Raw genomic sequence first — 23,036 nt, 5'->3', positions numbered from 1 at the left:
GCTTTATGCTTGTAAACAGCACATGGCAGGGACGTCATGCACTGCTCATAAGCAGAGCACAGCTGCCAGAATACTCACAGCTCCCCACGCCGGGACTATTTGCATGGAGGGCAATGAGTATCCATTGCTATTAAGTAGCGCGCAGAGTGTCACTCACATGGGAGTGGAGAGAAGTGAATATTTCTCTTAAGTAGCGGGCACACGTGACTACCCAGAAACTGTAGGAAGCCGGCTGCTGCGACTACTGTGCCCACTATTACGGAGAAATTAATATTCACTGCCAGCGCATTGAATATTCATATCTCTTTATCAGCAGGCACAGGCTTCAGCTGCAGCAGGCCGGCTCATGCCTCCTGTGACCCACTGCTCCACTGTTGCCGCTCCCCCTCCATCTTCTAGGACCGTCACTCGAGTATAAGCCTAGGGGGCATTTTCAGCACAATAAAGTGCTGAAACACTCAGCTTATACTCGAAAATATATATGTGTATATATGTATGTGTGTGTGTGTGTATGTATGTATGTGTATATATATATATATATATATATATATACATACATACATACATACATACATACATACATACATACATACATACATACATACATACATACATACATACATACATACATACATACACACTCACCGGCCACTTTATTAGGTACACCATGCTAGTAACGGGTTGGACCCCCTTTTGCCTTCAGAACTGCCTCAATTCTTCGTGGCATAGATTCAACAAGGTGCTGGAAGCATTCCTCAGAGATTTTGGTCCATATTGACATGATGGCATCACACAGTTGCCGCAGATTTGTCGGCTGCACATCCCAAAGATGCTCCATACAAGGCAGGATGGATCCATGCTTTCATGTTGTTTACGCCAAATTCTGACCCTACCATCCGAATGTCGCAGCAGAAATCGAGACTCATCAGACCAAGCAACGTTTTTCCAATCTTCTACTGTCCAATTTCGATGAGCTTGTACAAATTGTAGCCTCAGTTTCCTGTTCTTAGCTGAAAGGAGTGGTACCCGGTGTGGTCTTCTGCTGCTGTAGCCCATCTGCCTCAAAGTTCGACGCACTGTGCGTTCAGAGATGCTCTTAGGCCTACCTTGGTTGTAACGGGTGGCGATTTGAGTCACTGTTGCCTTTCTATCAGCTCGAACCAGTCTGCCCATTCTCCTCTGACCTCTGGCATCAACAAGGCATTTCCGCCCACAGAACTGCCGCTCACTGGATTTTTTTTCTTTTTCGGACCATTCTCTGTAAACCCTAGAGATGGTTGTGCGTGAAAATCCCAGTAGATCAGCAGTTTCTGAAATACTCAGACCAGCCCTTCTGGCACCAACAACCATGCCACGTTCAAAGGCACTCAAATCACCTTTCTTCCCCATACTGATGCTCGGTTTGAACTGCAGGAGATTGTCTTGACCATGTCTACATGCCTAAATGCACTGAGTTGCCGCCATGTGATTGGCTGATTAGAAATTAAGTGTTAACAAGAAGTTGGACAGGTGTACCTAATAAAGTGGCCAGTGAGTGTGTATGTGTATATATATATATATATATATATATATATATATATATATATATATATATATATATATATATATATATATATATATATATATATATATATATAATTTTTTTTGTTTTTTTTGTTTTTTTTGTTTTATATGCAAGTGCTTCTCACGAAGTTAGAATATCATCAAAAGGTTAATTTATTTCAGTTCTTCAATATTAAAAGTGACAAGTTCCTATATTATATAGAGCCATTACAAACAAAGTGATTTATTTCAAGTGTTTATTTCTGTTAATGTTGATGATTATGGCTTATAGCCAATGAAAACCCCAAAGTCACTATCTCTGTAAATTGGAATAATTAACAGAAAACACCTGCAAAGGCTTCCTAAGAGTTTAAAAAGGTCCCTTAGTCTGTTTCAGTAGGCTCCACAATCATGGGGAAGACTGCTGACTTGACAGATGTCCAGAAGGCAGTGATTGACACACTCCACAAGGAGGGTAAGCCACAAAAGGTCATTGCTAAAGAAGCTGGCTGTTCACAGAACGCTGTATCCAAGTATATTAATGGAAAGTTGAATGGAAGGAAAAAGTGTGGTAGAAAAAGGTGAACAAGCAACGGGATAACCGCAGCCTTGAAAGGATTAAGAAAAGGCCATTAAAAATTTGGGGGAAATTCACAAGGAGTGGACTGCTGCTGGAGTCATTGCTTCAAGAGCCACCACACATAGACGTATCCAGAACATGGGCTACAAGTGTCACATTCCTTGTCAAGCCACTCATGTCTAGAGATGAGCAAATTTGCTCGGGTCCCCTCCTTATTCAGCAAGCTATAACGTTTGCCGACTAAGCTGCAGAGGGAACCCGGCTTTCTGGATGGCGCCTGCAGATCAGGTGATCGGCGCCACAGCTGCATGTCGCGGCTGTGACAGGCACGACACATGCAGGGAGAGCCTGTTTGCTGGGCTATCCAGCTTGCTGAATAAGAGGGAATCTGAGAAAATTTGCTCAACTCTACTCATGAACAAGAGACAATGCCAGAAGCGTCTTACCTGGGAAAAGAAGAACTGGACTGTTTCTCAGTGGTCCAAGGTGTTATTTTCAGATGAAAGTAAATTTTACATCTCATTTGGAAATCAAGGTTCCAGAGTCTGGAGGAAGAGTGGAGAGGCCACAATCCAAGCTGCTTGAGGTCTAGTGTGAAGTGTCCACAATCAGTGATAGTTTGGGGAGCCATGTCATCTACTGATGTGGGCCCACTGTGTTTTATCAAGACCAAAGTCAGTCCAGCTGTTTACCAGGAAATTTTAGAGCACTTCATGCTTCCCTCTGCTGACAACCTTTTTGGAGATGGAAATTTCATTCTCCAGCATGACTTGGCACCTGGCCACACTGCCAAAAGTACCAATATCTGGTTTAAAAACAACAGTATCACTGTGCTTGATTGACCAGCAAACTCACCTGACCTTAACCCCATAGAGAATCTATGGGGTATTGTCAACAGGAAGATGAGACAACAGACCAACAATGCAGACGAGCTGAAGGCTGCTATCAAAGCAACCTGGGCTTCCATAGCACCTCAGCAGTGCCACAGGCTGATCGCCTCCATGCCACGCCGCATTGATGCAGTAATTGGTGCAAAAGTAGCCCCGACTAAGTATTGAGTGCATTTACTGAAAATACATTTCAGTAGGCCAACATTTCAGATTTTAAAATCATTTTTCAAGCTGGTGTTATAAATTAGAATACTTTATGAGATAATGACTTTGGGCTTTCATAGGCTGTAAGCCATAATCAACATTAACAGAAATAAACACTTAACCCCTTTCTGCCAGCTGACGGAATAGTACGTCAGCTGGCAGTATACCCCGCTTTGAGGTGGGCTCCGGCAGTGAGCCCGCATCAAGGCCGGGACATGTCAGCTGTTTTCATCCGCCTGCGCCCATTAACTAGTTAAATGCCGCTGTCCAACTCTGACAACAGCATTTAGCAAGCGCTGCCGGCCGCGTGACCGGAAGTATGCGCACCGCTGACCTCGTCATGTGATCGCGGGTCATCAATGCATTGCCATCACAACCAGAGGTCCCCTCGAGACCTCTATGGTTGTTGATGGCAGATTGCTATGAGCGCCACCCTGTGGTCGGCGCTCATAGCAAGCCTGTAATTCCGCTGCATAGAGGTGATCTGTGTATCACCTCTATGTAGCAGAGGCAATCGAGTTGTGGCAGCTTCTAGTCTCCCATAAAGGCTATTGAAGCATGCCAAAAGTAAAAAAAAAAAAAAAAAAAAAAAAAGTGTTTAAAAATATTTAAAAAAAGTAAAAAAAAATATATAGAAGTTCAAATCACCCCCTTTCTCCCCAATCAAAATAAAGCAATAAACAAAAATCATACCTACACATATTTGGTACCGCTGCTTTCAGAATCGCCCGATCTATCAATATAAAAATAACCCGATCGCTTAACGGCGTAGGTAGAAAAAAATCAAAACGACAAAATTACGTTTTTTTGGTTGCCGTGACATTGCATTAAAATGCAATAATGGGCACAAAAGTGGTATAATTAAAAACGTCAGCTCGGCACGCCAAAAATAAGCCCTTACCTTACCCGAGATCACGCAAAATGGAGACGCTACAGGTCTCGGAAAATTGCACAATTTAGTTATTTTTCTTTTAGCAAACTTTGGAATTTTTGTTTACCACTTAGATAAAAGAGAACCTAGACATGTTTGGTGTCTATGAACTTGTAATGACCCGGAGAATCATAATGGCAGGTCAGTTTTAGCATTTAGTGAACCTAGCAAAAAAGCCAATCAAAAAAACAAGTGTGGGATTGCACTTTTTTTGCAATTTCATGGCACTTGGAATTTTTTCCCCATTTTCTGTTACACGACATGGTAAAACCAATAGTGTCGTTCAAAAGTACAACTCGTCCCGCAAAAAATAAGCCCTCACATGGCCATATCGACTGAAAAATAAAAAAGTTATGGCTCTGGAAAGAAGGGGAGCGAAAAGCGAAAAAAGCTCCAGGGGTTAAAATAGATCACTCTGTTTGTAATGAGTTTCACTGTTTGTATTGAAGAACTGAAATATATATATATATATATATATATATATATATATATATTTTTTTATATATATATATATATATATATATATATTGTGTGTGTATATATTCTAATGAAAAAAAGCGGCTACAGCTTATTCTCCTTATCCTAAAGAACACGCCTGCACATCCAGATAAGCCCATTTTTAATGAGTACTTATCACCAAATTTCACCACTGTTTTATATTAGTGCTTAAAAATAAGCAACTTTCAAAATATAATAAAAATATCAGTAATAAGGGAGGTTCCACTGTTTAGAGCAGTGTGACCGTTATGCAGTAGGTGCAGAAAAGAGACTGCTGCTCTGTCAATTTAACCTCAACGGAAACAGCAGAATTGCTGGCAGGAGCAGAACAGGTATGTTCTCTAAGCGCTCCATAGGCTCTCAAAATATAATGTATGTGACTTTTAAAAATAAAAGAACTCAAAATTGTTAATTTTTCTATATTTATAATAGAGACTATCTGGCCAAGGATACTGTTTTTCAGCATCGCTTCCCCCTTTGCTAGCGTCTGCTGCTATCGAAGGCCTTAATATTATGGAGGAAACTTCAGGTATTGTTTTATTTCTAAGGCTTGGTTTGCTTTGTTGATTATAGAACACCCATCCATGCTCTTAAATAATTCAGTTATCAGATCTGTGGTGGTCTGACACCCAGCACCACTACGGATCAGTTGTTCTTTGCTCCATTCGTAGGCCAATGTAAACAGTGAATGGTGCAGAACAATACCGCTCCATTTGTGTAGTGGCCACTGTTGGGTGCTGCAGAACAGCTCATAATATACAGTCTTCAGAGCTGTGATCTCCCAACGTGCCTTGGATGCAGTACATATCTCATTTGGAGAAGTATCACCTTTAGAAGAGCTACATTAAAGAAACATTACTATTTCAGGAAAAACCAAAGCTAACAGGTGGCTGGTCATTTGACTTTGTTTAACATTTTCAGATTTTGAGTTTTCTCTAGCAATAGTTAACATAAAATGTATTAAAGGGAACCTGTCACCCCCAAAATCGAAGGTGAGCTAAGCCCACTGGCATCAGGGGCTTATCTACAGCATCCTGTAATGCCGTAGATAAGCCCCCAATGTATCCTGAAAGATGAGAAAAAGAGGTTAGGTTATACTCACCCAGGGGTGTTCCCGCTGCAGTCCGGTCCGATGGGCGTCGCGGTCCGGTCCGGGGCCTCCCATCTTCTTACGATTACGTCCTCTTCTTGTCTTCACACCGTGGCTCCAGCAGCTTGAAGACAAGAAGAGGACGTCATCCTATGAAGATAGAAGGCCCCGGACAGGACCGTGACGCCCATCGGATCGGACCGCCCGCCCACCCAGGTGAGTATAATCTAACTTCTTTTTCTCATCTTTCAGGTTACATCGGGGGCTTATCTACAGCATTACAGAATGCTGTAGATAAGCCCCTGATGCCAGTGGGCTTAGCTCACCTTCGATTTTGGGGGTGACAGGTTCCCTTTAATTTCCTCTTCACCATTATTCATTCTTGTTGTTCTTTTTTGACATACCCTGTCACCAGTTTTTTCATATAATTTCTTGCTCTGCAGTGATTCCTGTTCAGTCTCTGATGTGTTTACTTTGCTATTAACATGATTAAAATACTGATTTTACTTGATTATTATTCATTTTGCCTTGTATTTTGGGTAGAGTTTAGCGTTTACAACCTGAGAGAACCCCTATGTGCTTCAAAATCTTATTTCTGGTAAAGCAATACTTTCTGATTGCTTTTGCTGGGAAGTGACATGTATGTATTTTTTTTTTTTTTTAATTAAAATTAGATATTGATTTTTTTTTTTATAGAAATATTCCACACCTTAAAAGAAAAGTGCCAAAGAATCCATAAAGCATTGCAAGGGTATGTAAAATAAAATAGCCCCTTCCCTTCATTCACATCTTGCCCCTTTCTGTTGTTTGAACTGTATTGGCCTTTGTCTTTATTTTTTATCTTACAAAATAACTGACTTCTTGTGAAATCACTTTATTATTACAGCATAGGTCAAAGACCGCTAAAGTGTGGTTCTGAGCTTAGCTGGCAAACAGATTAACTAGGGATGTCGGCATGTATCCAGTAGAGTAGACTTCTAAAATAGCAGTTGGTAGTGTGATTTGATTGGGATTGCAAAAGGATTGCCTTTTCCCATTCAATCATTTCATAAGATGCACATCTATTGCAGCCTATGTGCAGAGCTCAATTCTTGTCCTGATCTATTCTGCATCTAAAAAAATGGGTTATTGGCTTTTCTAACCATGGGAGTGTTTCTTTTGTGATGCAAAAGTCACGTTGCCACATATATAGCAGAAATCTGCTTTGTTAATGCAATCACCAGGTATCTCTGATAAATAAATATAAATAAGCCAAAAGAGTTAACAAATAGTGCTGTGTGACGGCTAGAGGGAGTGCCTTGTAAAGCCAAGTAATACAGTTTTAATTAGGATTTAATCCTCGGGGCTGACAGGTCAGGTTTCCATTGGTTAACCCCTTTCTGACATCAGACGTAATAATACGTCCATGTGCCCTGGACCTATTTGACCATGGACGACGAAATATTACATCAAACGGGGGTGGGATGGTCGATCGCGACCAGGTATCGGCTGATTCTGACAGCTGACACCCGGCACTAAGTGCCTGGAGGAGTCGCAGACCGCTCCCTGCACTTTAACCCCTGAAATGCTGCGATTGAACACGATTGCAGCATTCCGGGAGCCGGCAGAAGGCTGACAGCTCCACTGCCTTTAGATCAGAGACCCTGATAGTTACCATGGTGACCCCATGTCATCATGACGACATCCGGGTCACCAGACCTGGGAAACTTGATGAGCAAGTTTGTCAGTGCAGAGCTGACAGTTTCTACAGCATGGGATGCTGCTGCATCCCCATGCTGTAGAAGCGATCAGCCTGCAAAAAATGATTGTCCTATGGTCAGACAAAATAAAAAAGTTAGAAAAAAAGTAAAAAAAATAAATTTTAAATTGTAAAAATATTTTTCAAAAAAAGATAATGTATCTAAATATTTGAATGAAGAAAATATAAACAATGAAAGTACATATATTTGGCATCACCGTGTCCGCAATAAACCTGACCTATAAAACTGTCCTACTAGTTAACCCGTTAGTGAACACCATAAAAAAGGGAAAAAAACAATGCTTTGTCCTCATACTGACGAGCAAAAAGTGGAATAAAACGCAATCAAAAAGACTGATATAAATAAACATGGTACCGCTGAAAAGGCCATCTTGTCATGCAAAAACAAGCCGCCATACAGCTCCATCAGTGTAAAAATAAAAATGTTGTAGCCCTCAGAATAAAGCGATTAAATTTTTTTTCTATTAAATAGTTTTTATTGTATAAAAGCGCCAAAACATAAAAAAAAACTATATAAATGAGGTATCGCTGTAATCGTACTGACCCAAAGAATAAAATTGCCTTAATAATTTTACTACACACGGAACGGCATAAGTAAGTGCTCGGCGTAGAGCGCCTCATAAAGGTGATCCCAAACGTTATGTAGAATGTTCCCAAAAAAAGCAAGTCCTTACTCAGGTTCGTCATCTGTTGACTGAAATATAGGGGGCTGCCACATTACTGGTAGTACAAAGGCTCTGGAAAAACAAAATGGCTCCTCAATCTCCAAAAGAAATTCAGTAAAATCTGTGCTCTCAAATACAAACGCCCCCCTCACTTCTGAGCCCCACAGTGTACCTAAATCACATACTGCGTCCACATGTTTGGCATTTCTGAAGCGATGAGAGCCCACCTAACTTAGGGGTTCATGTCTCTAGAAGCACGGGCTGGGCATAACGTACTGGTCACAACGGCATTTTGCTATATTCACTCGTGAACATTCATTACTGCTGGTTTCTGGAAAACACCCATGGAGTTAAAATCATCACTACACCTGTAGATAAATTCCCCAAGGGGTATAGTTTCCCAAAAGGGGGTCACTTGAGGTTGGATTCTGCTACTCTGGCAATCAGGTGCTCTGTATATGGAGTCCGCAAACTGTTCTAGGAAAATCTGCGCTCCAGGAGGCAAATAGCGCTCTGTTCCTCCAGAGTCTCTCCATATGGCTAAGTAGTACTGTACAGCCACATATGGGATATTGCTACGTTCAGTAGAAATTGTCGGATAAATTTTGGTGCCATTTTTACCCACTTCTTGTGTGAAAATGTAAAATCTGGGGCTAAAACAAAATTTTGGTGATAAAAATGTAGTTTTGTCTTCACTGCCCAATGGTATAAAATTCTGTGACACACCCATGGTGTCAATGATTACTGCACCCCTAGTTAAATTCATTGAGAGATGTAGTTTGTAAAATGGGGTCACTTATGGGGGGTTCTGTTGCTCTGGCACCTCAGGGGCTCTCCCAGTGGGTTATGGCACCTGCAAAATTAAAAACTTAGGGCCAAAATAACTTTTTTTTTTGTGGAAAATTTTATTTTCTTGGCTCAACATTATAAACTTATGTGAAGCACCTGAGGCTTCAAGGTGCTTACCATGCTTCTAAGTACATTCCTAGAGGGGTCTAGTTTCCAAAATGGGGTCACTTGTGGGGGGGTTTCCACTGTTTTGGCACATCAGGGCTCTCCAAATGGGACATGACGTCCGCTAATAATTCCAGGAAATTTTGCATTCAAAATGTCAAATGACGCTCCTTCCTTCTGAGCTCTGCTGTGCATCCAAACAGTGGTTTTCTCCCTCATATGGGGTATCTCAGTAGAAATTGCACAACAATTTGTATGGTGCAGTTTCTCCTGTTACCCTTATGAAAATTCAGTATTTTGTGTTAAAAACATGTTTGTTTGGAAAATTAGATTTTTTATTTATTTTTATTTTTATGGCTCAGCGTTATAAACTTCTGTGAAGCACCTGAGGGTTTAATGTGCTCACCACACAACTAGATCAGTTCCCTGAGGGGTTCTAGTTTCCAAAATGGGGTCACTTGTGGGGGGTTGCAACTGTTTAGGCACATCAGGGGCTCTCCAAATACGATATGGCATCTGCATATTATTCAAGCAAATTTTGCATTCAAAAAGTCAAATGATGCTCCTTCCCTTCCAAGCTCTGTCGGGCACCCAAACAGTGGTTTTCTCCCTCATATGGGGTACTGCATGCTCAGGAGAAATTACACAACAAATTTCGGGGTCCGTTCTTTTTCTTGTTATCCATGTCAAAATAGAAAAAATTTGGATCTGACGTAAATTTTTTGTTCAAAAACGTTATGTTCATATTTTTTTTTTTTTTTTTAATTCCTGTGAAGCACCTGAAGAGTTAATAAACTTTTTGAATGTGGTTTTGAGCACCTTGAGGGGTGCAGTTTTTAGAATGGTTTCACATTTGGGTATATTCTGTCATATAGACCCCTCAAAGTCACTTCAAATGTGATGTAAATTTTGTTGGAAAAATGAAAAATCGCTGGTTAAATTTTAACCGTTATAACTTCCTAACAAAAAAAAAATTTTGTTCCAAAAATTGTGCTGATGTATAGTAGACGTGGGCCGATCTGGCATCAGTCGAACATCCCTTTAGGTGGATATTAACTACTCACAAATAGCACCCTTACAAAATACAGCTGCTGCAGCACCTCAACGAGGATGACCCAGATCGGCACGCTGAACTTGCAGAATGGGCAAAAGAAAAATTGGAACAGGACCCTCAGTTTACACAGAGCATTATGTTCAGTGATGAGGCAAACTTTTTTGGGTGGGCCATTTATATGGATACACCTAAATAACATGGGAATGGTGACAGTTTTCTTGCATAGGGTGTCTTGCATTGAAATCTGCTGCAATGACCCGGGTACTGCATTCACCAGACATCAACACAATTTCTATCTGCTCCTCACATGTTAACCTCCACGACATGTCAATGGCTGTAAACAAAGAGAAACTTGTAAATAACTCATGGAAGAATAAAGTTACGTTAAATCCAAGCACACCATTGTTTTTCTTGTGAAATTCTCAATAAGTTTGTGTCACATGACCCTCTTCCTGTTGGAAAAAGTTAAGTTGGATCCAAAAGGCCGACTTCAAAATGGCCGCCATGGTCACCACCCATCTTGAAAAGTTTTAACCCTCCCATATACTAAAGTGCCACAAACAGGAAGTTGATATCACCAACCATTCCCATTTTATTTAGGTGTATCCATATGCAGTGCCCACCCTGTATCTATCTATAGATATATCTATCTGTGTGTGTAAATGTTATTCTTCAATGTAGTATGTGAAAGAGGTTGGACTAGGAAATTACATCACAATTCTTTTTTGTTAAATAATATATCTTTACTTAGCTTACAAAAACGCAGCAAAATCGGCATGAAAATCCGCGTAAAAAACACATCAAATCCGCAACGTGTGCACATACCATAAGAGTGTTAGGTAATTAACGAAGCAGCAAAGATCTGTCCTAAAGACATAAAGCAAAAGCAAAAAATGCAATGGCAGACAGAAAAAATAGCTTAAAGTGTAAATGAGATCAAGTAACTCTCATACGACCATAGGACATGTCTCAGCAGAGATCTAAGAGAGTAATTGGGAGAAGGTAGCATGCCCCGCGTGTTACCCCACATGTGATGGCTTCATCAGGGTTTCTATTGGTCACACTATGATGATGCACTACTGATGGCTCAACAGGCTTCTCATGTCTCTATACTGAAGATCCAATCTTCAAATTGCATCATAGGCTCTCATAGATAATTACCCCCCATCTTGAAAATTAGCACCAATTAGCAATTATAATAATAGTTTTCATTTTCAGCATCCCAAAATAAGGTTGGGTTTAACTATTTCTATGACTAAACCAATTTGGCTATAGACCAGTGTAAATGTTTTTCTCGATTTATAGGTTATAAATATTCATCAACACACAAGAAAAGACAGTGTGAAAATATCACATGCTACGAAACACAACACAACAAAGATCATCTGTACAAGTGGTGGTCGCATTTTGTGTGAGGCCCTCAGGCAATGTTGACCTTTACAAGTGTGGCAGATGTCTTCAGTCCTATTCTCCACAACTAAAGACACCCAGCAGATGCATCTTTTATCCACTGGATGCAAGAATCTTCTGAGGGTACCGTCACACAGTGGCATTTTTATCGCTACGACGGTACGATTCGTGACGTTCTAGCGATATCGTTACGATCTCGCAGTGTCTGACACGCTACTGCGATCAGGCACCCAGCTGAGAATCGTACGTCGTAGCACATCGTTTGAAACTTTCTTTCGTCGCTGGATCTCCCGCTGTCATCGCTGGATCGTTGTGTGTGACAGCGATCCAGCGATGCGTTCGCTGGTAACCAGGGTAAACATCGGGTTACTAAGCGCAGGGCCGCGCTTAGTAACCCGATGTTTACCGTGGTTACCAGCGAAAAAGTAAAAAAAAAAAAAACGTACATGCTCACCATCTGATGTCCGTCAGGTCCCTTGCCGTCTGCTTTCCGCTCTGTCTGCCGGCCGGAAAGTGAGAGCAGATCACAGCGGTGACGTCGCCGCTGCGCTCTGCTCTCACTGTACGGCCGGATCTCAGTCAGACCAGGAAGCAGACGGCAAGGGACCTGACGGACATCAGATGGTGAGCATGTACGGTTTGTTTTTTTTTACTTTTACGCTGGTAACCACGGTAAACATCGGGTTACTAAGCGCGGCCCTGCGCTTAGTAACCCGATGTTTACCCTGGTTACCCGGGGACTTCGGCATCGCTCCAGCGCCGTGATTGCAACGTGTGACCGCAGTCTACGACGCTGGAGCGATAATCATACGATCGCTGCGACGTCACGAATCGTGCCGTCGTAGCGATGTAAATGGTACTGTGTGACGGTACCCTGAGACCAGGTTCACATTTTGCAGTATGAGTCGTGACTTATTCACTTTAGGCCGGTTTCTCACAGTTCCTGATTCCTTAACTAAGCTAACTGCTTTACATATGACTGCGAGGCAGTTGGCTCAGGTCAGGAGACCCATTGGTCTGGATGAATCTACGGATCCGAGCACAGTCTATATTTTACAGATGTGTGACACCAGCCTTAGGTTGTCTTGCCTGATTTTCTTGTTGTAATTGTATGTTTTCCTAAAGATGTTTTTCCTTCTTCTATTCTTTTTGTAGTGTGGAGGGTTTGAAGGTTGTTGGTGAGAACTTCTCCCCTGCCTTTCATCTGCAGTTAGAAGAAAGCAGCGGATGCCGGGTAAAAGACTCAAAGCAGCTACAAGATATTGTAGATCACGTAAGTGCTGCAAATGACCACTGATTTATTCTTGGACTGACTTCTGCATACCTGAAAACATAAAGTATTCTAATAGATGACTGTAATCATTGCCAGACCCAGCAGTGTTCTCCTTGACCCTTTCAACCATTTCCTTGGAGACTAGTGTTATGATTTTACACATAAATAGGCACAGCATACAATAGTGAAATCTGAACCTTTTCTCATGACACAAGTCCTCATTTCTAAGTCATGGTGTGGTTTTGGTTAAATCCTCCAAATTATAGCAACAAGGAATTAAAGTAAAACTTTCCTTTTCACTACACCTCCTCAACAGCCCGACCAGAAGGAATCCTTTATTTTTCAGGCAAAGGAAAACACAGGAAAACTTTAAAACTTAACTAGAATTTTGTCCTTCCATGTGATCTTGCCATTTGGTGTATTTGGAGGAAGAGAACTAGAACTCTAGTGCCCTCTATTGGAAGTAGCAATCCTACAAGTCAATGTCAACCCTTTAACAAGCCTTGTCACATGACTTGGGATAATAGCCAAACCAGAATCTCAATTTGCAGACACTGTTTCGGGGTACTGCCCCTCGTCAGTGCAAAGTGGAGATCTGGTTTGGCTGAGTGAGAGGCATCCGAACGATAACCAAAACGTATCGTTTCTCCTTGCGGTGATTGACATGCCAATAGGTGGCACTAGAGTTCTAGTTCTCTTCCTCTCTGAAGAGTCTATTTGCATAATTAGCATATTTCCTAGAGGAGCACTGCGGCTTTAAGTCTCCTCATCTCGGCATGCTTAGCATGTCAATCTCTGCAAGGAGCCTCTCGCAATCGCGTCGATGTGTTGCTACGACAGCTTTTCCTATATGCTGCAATAATACAGTATTACGGTATATGGCAAAAAAAAAAAAAAAAAACTACCATACGATCCTAGGTTCCAATCCCCTATTGGGACTGAAGAGTTAAAACTTATATATAAAAACCTAAAAATGTTAATACCCACCGCCCCTTTTTCCCAGTTAAAAATCTATAGGAAAATATTAAAATATACCCAATTATCACTGCTCCTTTTAAAACCCAATATATCAAAATATAAAATGATTTATCCCATACAGTACATAATGTAAAGAAGAAAAAATTTAAATGTCAAAACTGTCACTTTTTGTTGCTGCAACCCCCACAAAAAACAATGGTGTGTTTTTTTTTTTTTGTTGTTGTTGTTTTCCTTATTTTTTTTCACCATTCCACTGCATTTTCATTTTATATTTTTCCCCCTACACTATCTGGTAAAATTAATAGTGTCTTTTTCAAAGGTACAACTCTTCTCTCATAATGACTTGTTGAAAAGGGTAAGGGAAACGGCAAAAATGAAAATTGTCTGCCTCCTTAAGGTCTGTGTATGTGGGCCCCCGTCTCGGCAGAGCGTGCGCTCACGTATATGAAGGCCATGCATGATAACCAAACCATCAATCGGCCGGAAGCTACCTAAAGTGTATTGGGTCTTTCTGCTAGATGTTTGCCACCTTCTTTTTTTCCTATTAGCCATTGAAATAAATCGAACGTATGGCGTTTTCAGGATTGAGAGCTACTGCCTGAATGGTTTTTGTCAAAAGCTCTCATGTTTATGACCATCTTGAACCGGTGATCGTGATCCCATCTCAGACATTTATGACATATCCACATTTGTGTGTCTTTAGGACATTTGCTGGGCATTTTACTTTCTATTAATTAGGAGCAGTATCATGCTGTGTGAAGTATATTTATATAATTTTTTATTGGTGTTTTTAGGATGTACTATGTCAGTTCCCAAAGATTTTAAAGGGAACCTGTCACCCCCAAAATCGAACGTGAGCTAAGCCCACCGGCATCAGGGGCTTATCTACAGCATTCTGGAATGCTGTAGATAAGCCCCCGATGTATCCTGAGATATGAGAAAGAGATTATATTATACTCATCCTAGGGCGGTCCCGGTTCTGTTCTGGTTCAATGGGCGTCGCGGTCCGGTTCGGGGCCTCCCATCTTCTTACGATGACGTCCTCTTCTTGTCTTCACGCTGCGGCTCCGGTGCAGGCGTACTTTGTCTGCTCTGTTGAGGGCAGAGCAAAGTACTGCAGTGCGCCCTCGCCATAATAGGTCAGAGAGGCCCTGTGCACTGCAGTACTTGCTCTGCCCTCAACAGGGCAGACAAAGTACGCCTGCACCGGAGCCGCAGCGTGAAGACAAGAAGAGGACGTCATCGTAAGAAGATAGGAGGCCCTGGACCGCGACACCCATCGGATTGGACCGCCCCCCCCCCCCCCCCCCCCCCAGGTGAGTATAATCTAACCTGTTTTTCTCATCTTTCAGGATACATCGGGGGCTTATCTACAGCATTCCAGAATGCTGTAGATAAGCCCCTGATGCCGGTGGGCTTAGCTCACCTTCGTTTTTGGGGGTGACAGGTTCCCTTTAATCCTTGCCGTGATTTTTTTTTTTTGTTAATGATTTTATGTAGCTTCGTCTATATTAGTAGTATAGGACACAACACAGCAGTTATAGGTTTGGCATTACTGTTTAAATGCACAACATCTGGGCATTACATTAAACCCAACTTAATCATGTTTCAGTGCATGAATAGGAAAATTGCATTAACTCGAGCTCGTTATTTGGAAAAAGAGGAGAAAAATCTCCCACCACCAAGGTCAGTAACCCTGTATTATTCCTCTGGAAATCTGTAATAAGAGTATTTTGTTTTACTTTGTTTGCTTTTCTTAGTGTAATATTTATTATAAGTGCTGTATTGGAGTAAAAAGAAAGATGCATATTTAGAAAGATTAAAATGTCTATAAAAAGTGGGGAAATAAAGAACCGAGTTGCAGTGTTGGAAGGGTACATCCATCAACATGCACATTGTCTATTGTCATTCAAATACTGTCAAGTAGACCTTGGCAACTAAAGGCCCCGTCTCACTAAGCGATTTACCAACGATCACGACCAGCGATACGACCTGGCCGTGATCATTGGTAAGTCGTTGTGTGGTCGCTGGGGAGCTGTCACACAGACAGCTCTCTCCAGCGACCAACGATCAGGGGAACGACTTCGGCATCGTTGAAACTGTCTTCAACGATGCCGAAGTCCCCCTGCAGCACCCGGGTAACCAGGGTAAACATCGGGTTACTAAGCGCAGGGCCGCGCTTAGTAACCCGATGTTTACCCTGGTTACCAAAAAAACAAACAGTACATACTCGCCTTTCGGTGTCCAGGTCCCTTGCCGTCTGCTTCCTGCTCTGACTGAGATCCGGCCGTACAGTGAGAGCAGAGCGCAGCGGTGACGTCACTGCTGTGCTCTCACTTCTCACTGTACGGCCGGCAGTCAGTGAGAGCAGGAAGCAGACGGCAAGGGACCTGACGGACATCAGAAGGCGAGTATGTATTGTTTTTTTTTTTTTTACATTTACGCTGGTAACCAGGGTAAACATCGGGTTACTAAGCGCGGCCCTGCGCTTAGTAACCCGATGTTTACCCTGGTTACCAGTGAAGACATCGCTGGATCGGTGTCACACACACCGATTCAGCGATGTCAGCGGGGCCTCAACGACCAAAAAAAGGTCCAGGCCATTCCGACACGACCAGCGATCTCGCAGCAGGGGCCTGGTCGCTGGTACGTGTCACACATAGCGAGATCGCTACTGAGGTCGCTGTTGCGTCACAAAACTTGTGACTCAGCAGCGATCTCGCTAGCGATCTCGCTATGTGAGACGGGGCCTTAATAGATATTTCTGAGTCTTGTGTAATTGTAAAATTTAGCAGTTTTACAATGCATAAAACTATCCACTGGAAAGACTAAAAAATATATATCTGGTACTAGTGCGACTTAATTTTCAATTGCATGGCACGGTTTGTATGGTTAGCCATAAAGGCTATGGACAACTTTTGACATTGGGACATTATTTTTACTTATGATAGTGGATCTATTTTCAGTCTGCAATCTTCATTCCTTTGTTTGATTGTAGACTCCCTTTGATATGCAATTTGCAGCCAGATTAATTTTCGGAATTTTCTTTTGTTGGAGTGTTTGTACCAGTAATATAGGTTGGGTGTGAGATCGGTGTACATCCAGGGTGCTTCTGTCTGTTAGCTCTTACGTCAGCACAGGTTCTATCCTGTACTTATTTCATTTCTCCACCTTGAGGAACTCTAGCTACAGCTCCCTCCTCATATCCTGTACAGCGTTAGAAGGGACATCTATAACAACCATACTAGCACTATCTGCTTTAATTCATATGCAAATAGGGAGTCTTCGGTGTACCCTTGCATGGTCAAGAGTTTGGTGCACAGCTACGCTGCCTCATTTGTAAATTGAGGCCCTTCCTCCGCTTCTGACTGACCGTTCTCACTTCCCATAGTGTGCTCTGTCTGAATGCTGCCGGCGTGTGTACCCGTGTTCTCCTTCCCGTCTCCTTTTGTCTGATCCCGAAATCTGCTCTAATATACCCGGAAGTGTAGCGAGTAGGAGAACGTGCACCTGCCTGCAGCATTCAGACACTGCTTGCTCCAGGAAGCGAGTACTGTCAATCAGAAGTGAAGGACGGGCCCCAATACGCTAATGAGACATAGCCGTGCAACAAACTTCTCTTGGCCACGCTAAGGGCAGAGTTGCCAGCTTGAATTTTTTATGGACACATTTGGAAAACTATAATAACTCTTTGATTACAAGTCTCCTCTACAGCCTATAATTCTAATATGAAAAAATTAACTGCTTCCACTGCGAATTATAAAATTATCAAAATTACACATAAAATCTATATAAGTTTCTTCAGTCTCAAAAAAATCTGACACTTAGCATTTTTTTTACGGACAGTACAAAAAATGCCCTATTTTTATGGACTGTCCAGGAATCTCTGGTTGGTTGCCAACCTAGGTCCAGGATGTGCAGACGCCTCCTCATTTGAAAAAGTCTGCTTTTCCCCAAAAAGCCTATGCTTGGCCAGTCAACATCCAAGCTATTCAGTTTAGCTTAGTATCAAGTAGGAGGTAGACACAGGTCTGAGTTTCATGCCCGTTTCTACCTATGATTCTTCCTTCTACCATATTGGTATTAGCACCAGGGACTGCTTTATGATGTCTCATGGTTCCTATGTCTTCCAATGAAGCGTTCAAGAAAGATTTTGGGTACTCACTATAAACTTTCTTGTACCCTTCATTGGGGACACAACAACGCCTTCCCTTGTATGGGGGGTCTTGGTTTTGTTCCTCCTACTGAATTTGCACTAACTGAATACCTGGGTTTCTGCTGACCAGGTGCAGGCTGTTGGGCAGGAACCAACTTTTTTTTCCAGGTGGCAGCATATAACCCATGGTTCCTGTGTGTTCCAGTGAGGGTTAGGAGAAGAGATTTTACGGTGAGTACCAAAAATCCTCATTTTGCCTGTAGTGAATGACCTGCTCTTTCCTTGGTATCTTGCAGCATAAGAGTGATAGTGACTGTGGAGCAAACAGATGAAGAATTGGATATGGCTGCCTCTGTGATCAAGCAAGCAGCTACTTTGATACTAAATTAACTTTTCCTTTTTTATATTGATCCATTTCTGCTAAACTACGGACATGCTAATGATGGTAAGCTCTTGTTCAGTGTGAAGATTCCGAGAGAAGATGCTGCATCGGTAGCCTTAAGTTACAACAGCATACGTTCCAGGTCTGAGGAAGTAAAAAGAGTGAACTGGCGATGGGGAAAATAAAGACTAGAGGAAAACCAAATATTGGTGCATGTACAGATTTTGTCATGGACCTTTTTAGTACTGTTACGCTGTGATTTTTCTTTTTCCTTTTTTTTTTTTTCTTTTTGCTTACTTCCAAATAACTTTATAAAAAAAAAAAAAAAAAAAAGATTCCCCACAGAGATGTATACAAAAACAGTTTTTCTTTTTTTATTATTGTTAACTGGAACAAAAAAAGAATTCTCTTCTGTTGTGCTTACTAACAAAACCTCCTATCTAGAAGACATGTATATTTATAGATGCATATCATTTTGATAGGTGTGGGCTTCTATAGAAATGTGTACTTATATGCAATGGAATACATGCACACTTTTTTTTTATGTTGAACCTTTTCCAAAATTTCAGATGTTTCAAGGTGAGAACAGGAAATTGTTTATTAACCAATCTGACTATCACTATTTTATATTCCTGATTGTGTTAAAAAAAAAAACAACTATGGATAAGTATATAGAATAACTAATTTTTTTATAATCTACAATGCCTATTTCTTACAAGTCTAATTTGTGCTGATGATATCATTTCATTATTTTTTTTTTTAAAGATTTGGCTTTTATAGCTCTAAAGATACACAGATGACACAGTATAACTGTATTTATCCAGACATATCATTTTCAGCAGTAATGTACAAAGAGGTGCAGGTATTTTCTTTCCAGTTTTAATAGTAGTTCTGATCATCTGTAACTTATGCTCCTAAGTGAAGTATTTTCTACTTCTCTTCATGAAAACATAGAAATGTTTGTCTCTGTATATACTAAATGTGAGTGGATGCAAGTTCACCATTGTAGAACTTGTTAGTGCCATACATAAGGGCTGTATTTATCTACATGATTCCTTCAGGGTACAAGCACATTACCAGGCACCTATGTCTTTTACAAACACGTCCTATCCATGAAAACATGTCCTAGCCATAGAAAAGCAAAGTTGACAACTTTCTGACCATTTTTACATTACATTGTGACTTAAAACTGCATGATGGAAGTTGCGTTCAGTATGTATGTGTATTATATGTGTGTGTGTGTGTGTGTATATATATATATATGTATATATATATATCATTCTCAAAGCCGTGGTGTTAAAAAGAAGTAACACAAATCGCCTGCAGATGGGACATGTGAACCTCACGCCATCAAGTATCTGTCCTTCAGTGTAGAAAACCATTTAGGGCTTTAAAGCGCCACTACAGCATTTTATTATTTTTATTTCAGTGCTGGAGTGGTGCCACTAACCAAAGTTCCCGGCCCCTAGTATTATACCCACCAGCATTTTTTTCTCCGCTCCGGTCCCGCCATCTTGTGACTGCAACTTGTGACTCAGCAGATATCATAGGCAGCGGTCACAAGTTCCCCGTGAAAGTCTGACAGCCTTTTTCTGGCCTTGTTCTGGCTCTCATAGATTTACATAGAGTAGTGCATTTCGGATTGCCCAGCGAACATTGGAGCGATCCGGCAAGTCACAACCTGAAACAGACGGATTGGTGCGGCACCAAGAATAGATGAAGACGGCCGCTGGTAAGTAATAGGCTAGGGACAGAGAACTTACATTAGTGACACTACTCCTGCTGTAAAATAAAAAAACCTAAAACAAAAAACCCTCTGGAGTGGTGCTTTAATGATCTGGTCTGTACCTAGTTGTGCTAATGATGTCCGCTATACATTACTGCTTGAAAGGTTACTTCATGCCATCATTTCATGTTTATGCTGTTGTCCATCCGCCATGTCTATTTTTATATTAAGCATATTCATACATGATGGCGTTTGCAACCAGAGCTTTATATTTGCTAGTTATTGCTGCCATGTTACGTTTCATTCAACAGTATGAACAATGTGCTACATGTTTTTTGCCTAATACAATTATATATTGTGTATTATGTGCACCTATGCTCTTCAGAGCTAAATTCAAGGATTTTTTTTTTCTGTCATTTAAAGGGAATATATCAGCAGGTTTTTGCTATGTAATCTGAAGACAGCAGGAGATAGAGGCTGAAATAAAGAATTCAGGGATGTGTCGCTTGTCAAAGTGCACAGCTGTTGTTTCCTACTTGTGAAGGATTAATCACAGAGATTAACATTGCTGGACTAGTCGGACCCTGCCCCCTGCGGCGATAAGCAGCTCACTGTCTATTGACTTTGTACATGGAGAGCCTGGTGGGAGCGGGGTTAGCTTTCTCAGCTCTGCTGTATTGCTAATTCTAAAGGCTCTGATTGTGTCAGGACAGCTGCACCCAGTAATCTAAGTGACACAAGTTTGGATTCAGCTTCTCTTTATCTACATGATGCTGCTCTCAGATGACGTAGCAAAAACCTGCTGACAGATTCCCTTTTAATTATAAAGTGTATTGTGAGAGTAGATTTTAGCAAAAGTTAGGGCTAAACACACTAATGGGAACTATGTACCGTAGAAGCTTTGGTCATTGTGCAGTTTACCTAGGCAGCTGCCCCACATACCAGTTGCTATCTCCTACTGTCGCTTTGGGTGGGAGAAGCAGATCAGAATAAATATGTATTAAGTTATGTGCCTGATAAACTACTACTGTTTTTATTGACTATTTTGGTGAATTTGAACAAGATTTAATGAAATCTGTCACCAGATTTCACCATACAACCTGCATATATTAATAAATAAATCTTATACCTGATGAGGATGAGCTGCTTACTTTGAAAAGCCAAGTTAGTATGGCTATCATCAATTTAAAGATAAAAAAAAAAATATATATATATATATATATATATATATATATATATATATATATATATATATATATATATATATATATATATATATATATACACATCATATATTAAAAGGGGGGGGGGAACTGAACCTGCAGATATGGTGTTAACCTGCAGGTTAATAGTATTTATAACCTGCCCGGTGCCCACACTCAGAGCCCTGCTGCCGGGAGGAAATAAAGTTTATTCCTCCGGGTCGTGCTCGGGTTTCAGTCACTGGGGTGGCGCTGGCGCAGGCTGTTACTGCTCTTTGTATAGAGAGTGGCGGTTGTAACCACACCCCCAACCCTGACAGCCGGCTCTAATGCGGTTCCTGTTGTCAGTGCTGGGAGCGCAGTTACAGCTGCTGCTCAACATACGCCGAGTGGTGACTGGACCTACACCAGCGCCACCCCCGTGACTGAAACATGACTGCTGCCCAGAGGAATAGAGTTTATTTCCTCCCAGCAGGGGGGGGTGTAAGTGTGGGCACTGGGCAGGTCCTAAACACTATTATCCTGCAAATTAACCCCATTTCTGCAGGTTAATGGCCTTTTTTCACGTGACCGGTTCCCTGTGAAGAACTTCCTGATTACTCTTCCCTGGTTTCTAGCGCTGCTCTGATTCTCTTCTGTCCACGTGATCTAAAAACACTCGCACAGAGGTTTATGATGTGTGGGATGGAAATCACTTTCTCAATGTAAACGCTTCTTTATGGACAAGCATGGTGCCCCCAATCCTAGAATCACGGGCTCATAGACGCATATAAAGCTGTGACACTCGGGAGACTTGTGGCCATTCTGTGTTCGGACCGATTTGCACAGATGTCTGGAGCAGCCGATAGACTATGGTACCTCGTTTTGGTTCTCATAGCCTTAGTTTGGAAAAGAAGCATGGCCCCACACTGGACTCCCTGTATAAGCCTTCATAGCTGAAGAGCAGTCACGTGGGCCAGAAGGGGATGAGCACTACGCTGGAATCTGGGGAAGATGGAGATCTGTAAATATTTTAATGCATTTGCACTACATCACAGACACAGGGTTTAGGGAGAAAGTACCGAGAGTTCTTCAACATGACGGAAACACAACCAGTCTGGCATGGATTTTCAAAATATATTCACCAGCCTCACCATGTTCATGCAATAATGTAATCAGTTTGTATTGTAAAATCAGGTGACCTCCACTTTATAATGTGCTATGTATATCACTGGAGAAAACAATAGTACATAACTAAATACACTGAAAAAAAACGTAAATTGAAGTATCTGCAAAGTTGCTCATCTTTGTATAAAGATTTAAACCTAACCTGTCTCCAGATTTGACCGATATGAAATAAGACAACCACCTTTCAGCGCTGATATATAGCATTCTATAGTGCTGTATATTTGCCCCCAACCCGACCTTCAAGACCAGAAAAAGACCGTAGTATTATACTCACCTGCGGGGCAGTCCAAGGGGTGTCGCTGGTCTTGGTCTGACGCTTCCCTTCTTGTAATGTTGTCCTCCCTTTGTGCTTCATAACTCATCCCAACGTCATCCACACAGTGTCCCGGCATTGCGCTCCTACACTGGCGAGTTCTGCAGGTGCTGGGAAAGGTCAAAGATCCCCGACGCCTGCCTTAGTCAGGACTGAGAAGTCGCCTGCGCAGGAGCACAATTTGTTACACTGTGTGGATGAAGTAGGGACGTGTCATCAACATGAAGCAAGAAGAAGGGAGGCGCCGGACCAAGACCAGCGG

The 23,036-nt window shown here is 41.6% G+C and overlaps 1 protein-coding gene across 1 annotated transcript in view; it reads left to right on the top strand.

Annotated features, from left to right (window-relative positions):
• Positions 1–21,140, top strand: part of SPTLC1 (serine palmitoyltransferase long chain base subunit 1) — a 96,414-nt gene extending 75,274 nt beyond the window's left edge. The window contains exons 11-16 of the mRNA XM_077299927.1: positions 5,078–5,174; positions 6,432–6,486; positions 12,733–12,850; positions 15,441–15,514; positions 18,281–19,629; positions 19,693–21,140. Of these exons, the coding sequence (XP_077156042.1) occupies positions 5,078–5,174; positions 6,432–6,486; positions 12,733–12,850; positions 15,441–15,514; positions 18,281–18,374 (438 nt within the window). The 3' untranslated portion in view covers positions 18,375–19,629; positions 19,693–21,140. The remainder of the gene's footprint in view (positions 1–5,077; positions 5,175–6,431; positions 6,487–12,732; positions 12,851–15,440; positions 15,515–18,280; positions 19,630–19,692) is intronic.
• The last annotated feature ends 1,896 nt before the right edge of the window (positions 21,141–23,036 follow it).

Source organism: Ranitomeya variabilis, chromosome 1 (genome assembly GCF_051348905.1).
Source record: "Ranitomeya variabilis isolate aRanVar5 chromosome 1, aRanVar5.hap1, whole genome shotgun sequence".
Classification (NCBI taxonomy): domain Eukaryota; kingdom Metazoa; phylum Chordata; class Amphibia; order Anura; family Dendrobatidae; genus Ranitomeya; species Ranitomeya variabilis.
The sequence above is the reverse complement of the archived record's forward strand: the minus strand, read 5'-3'. Positions and strand labels throughout refer to the sequence as shown.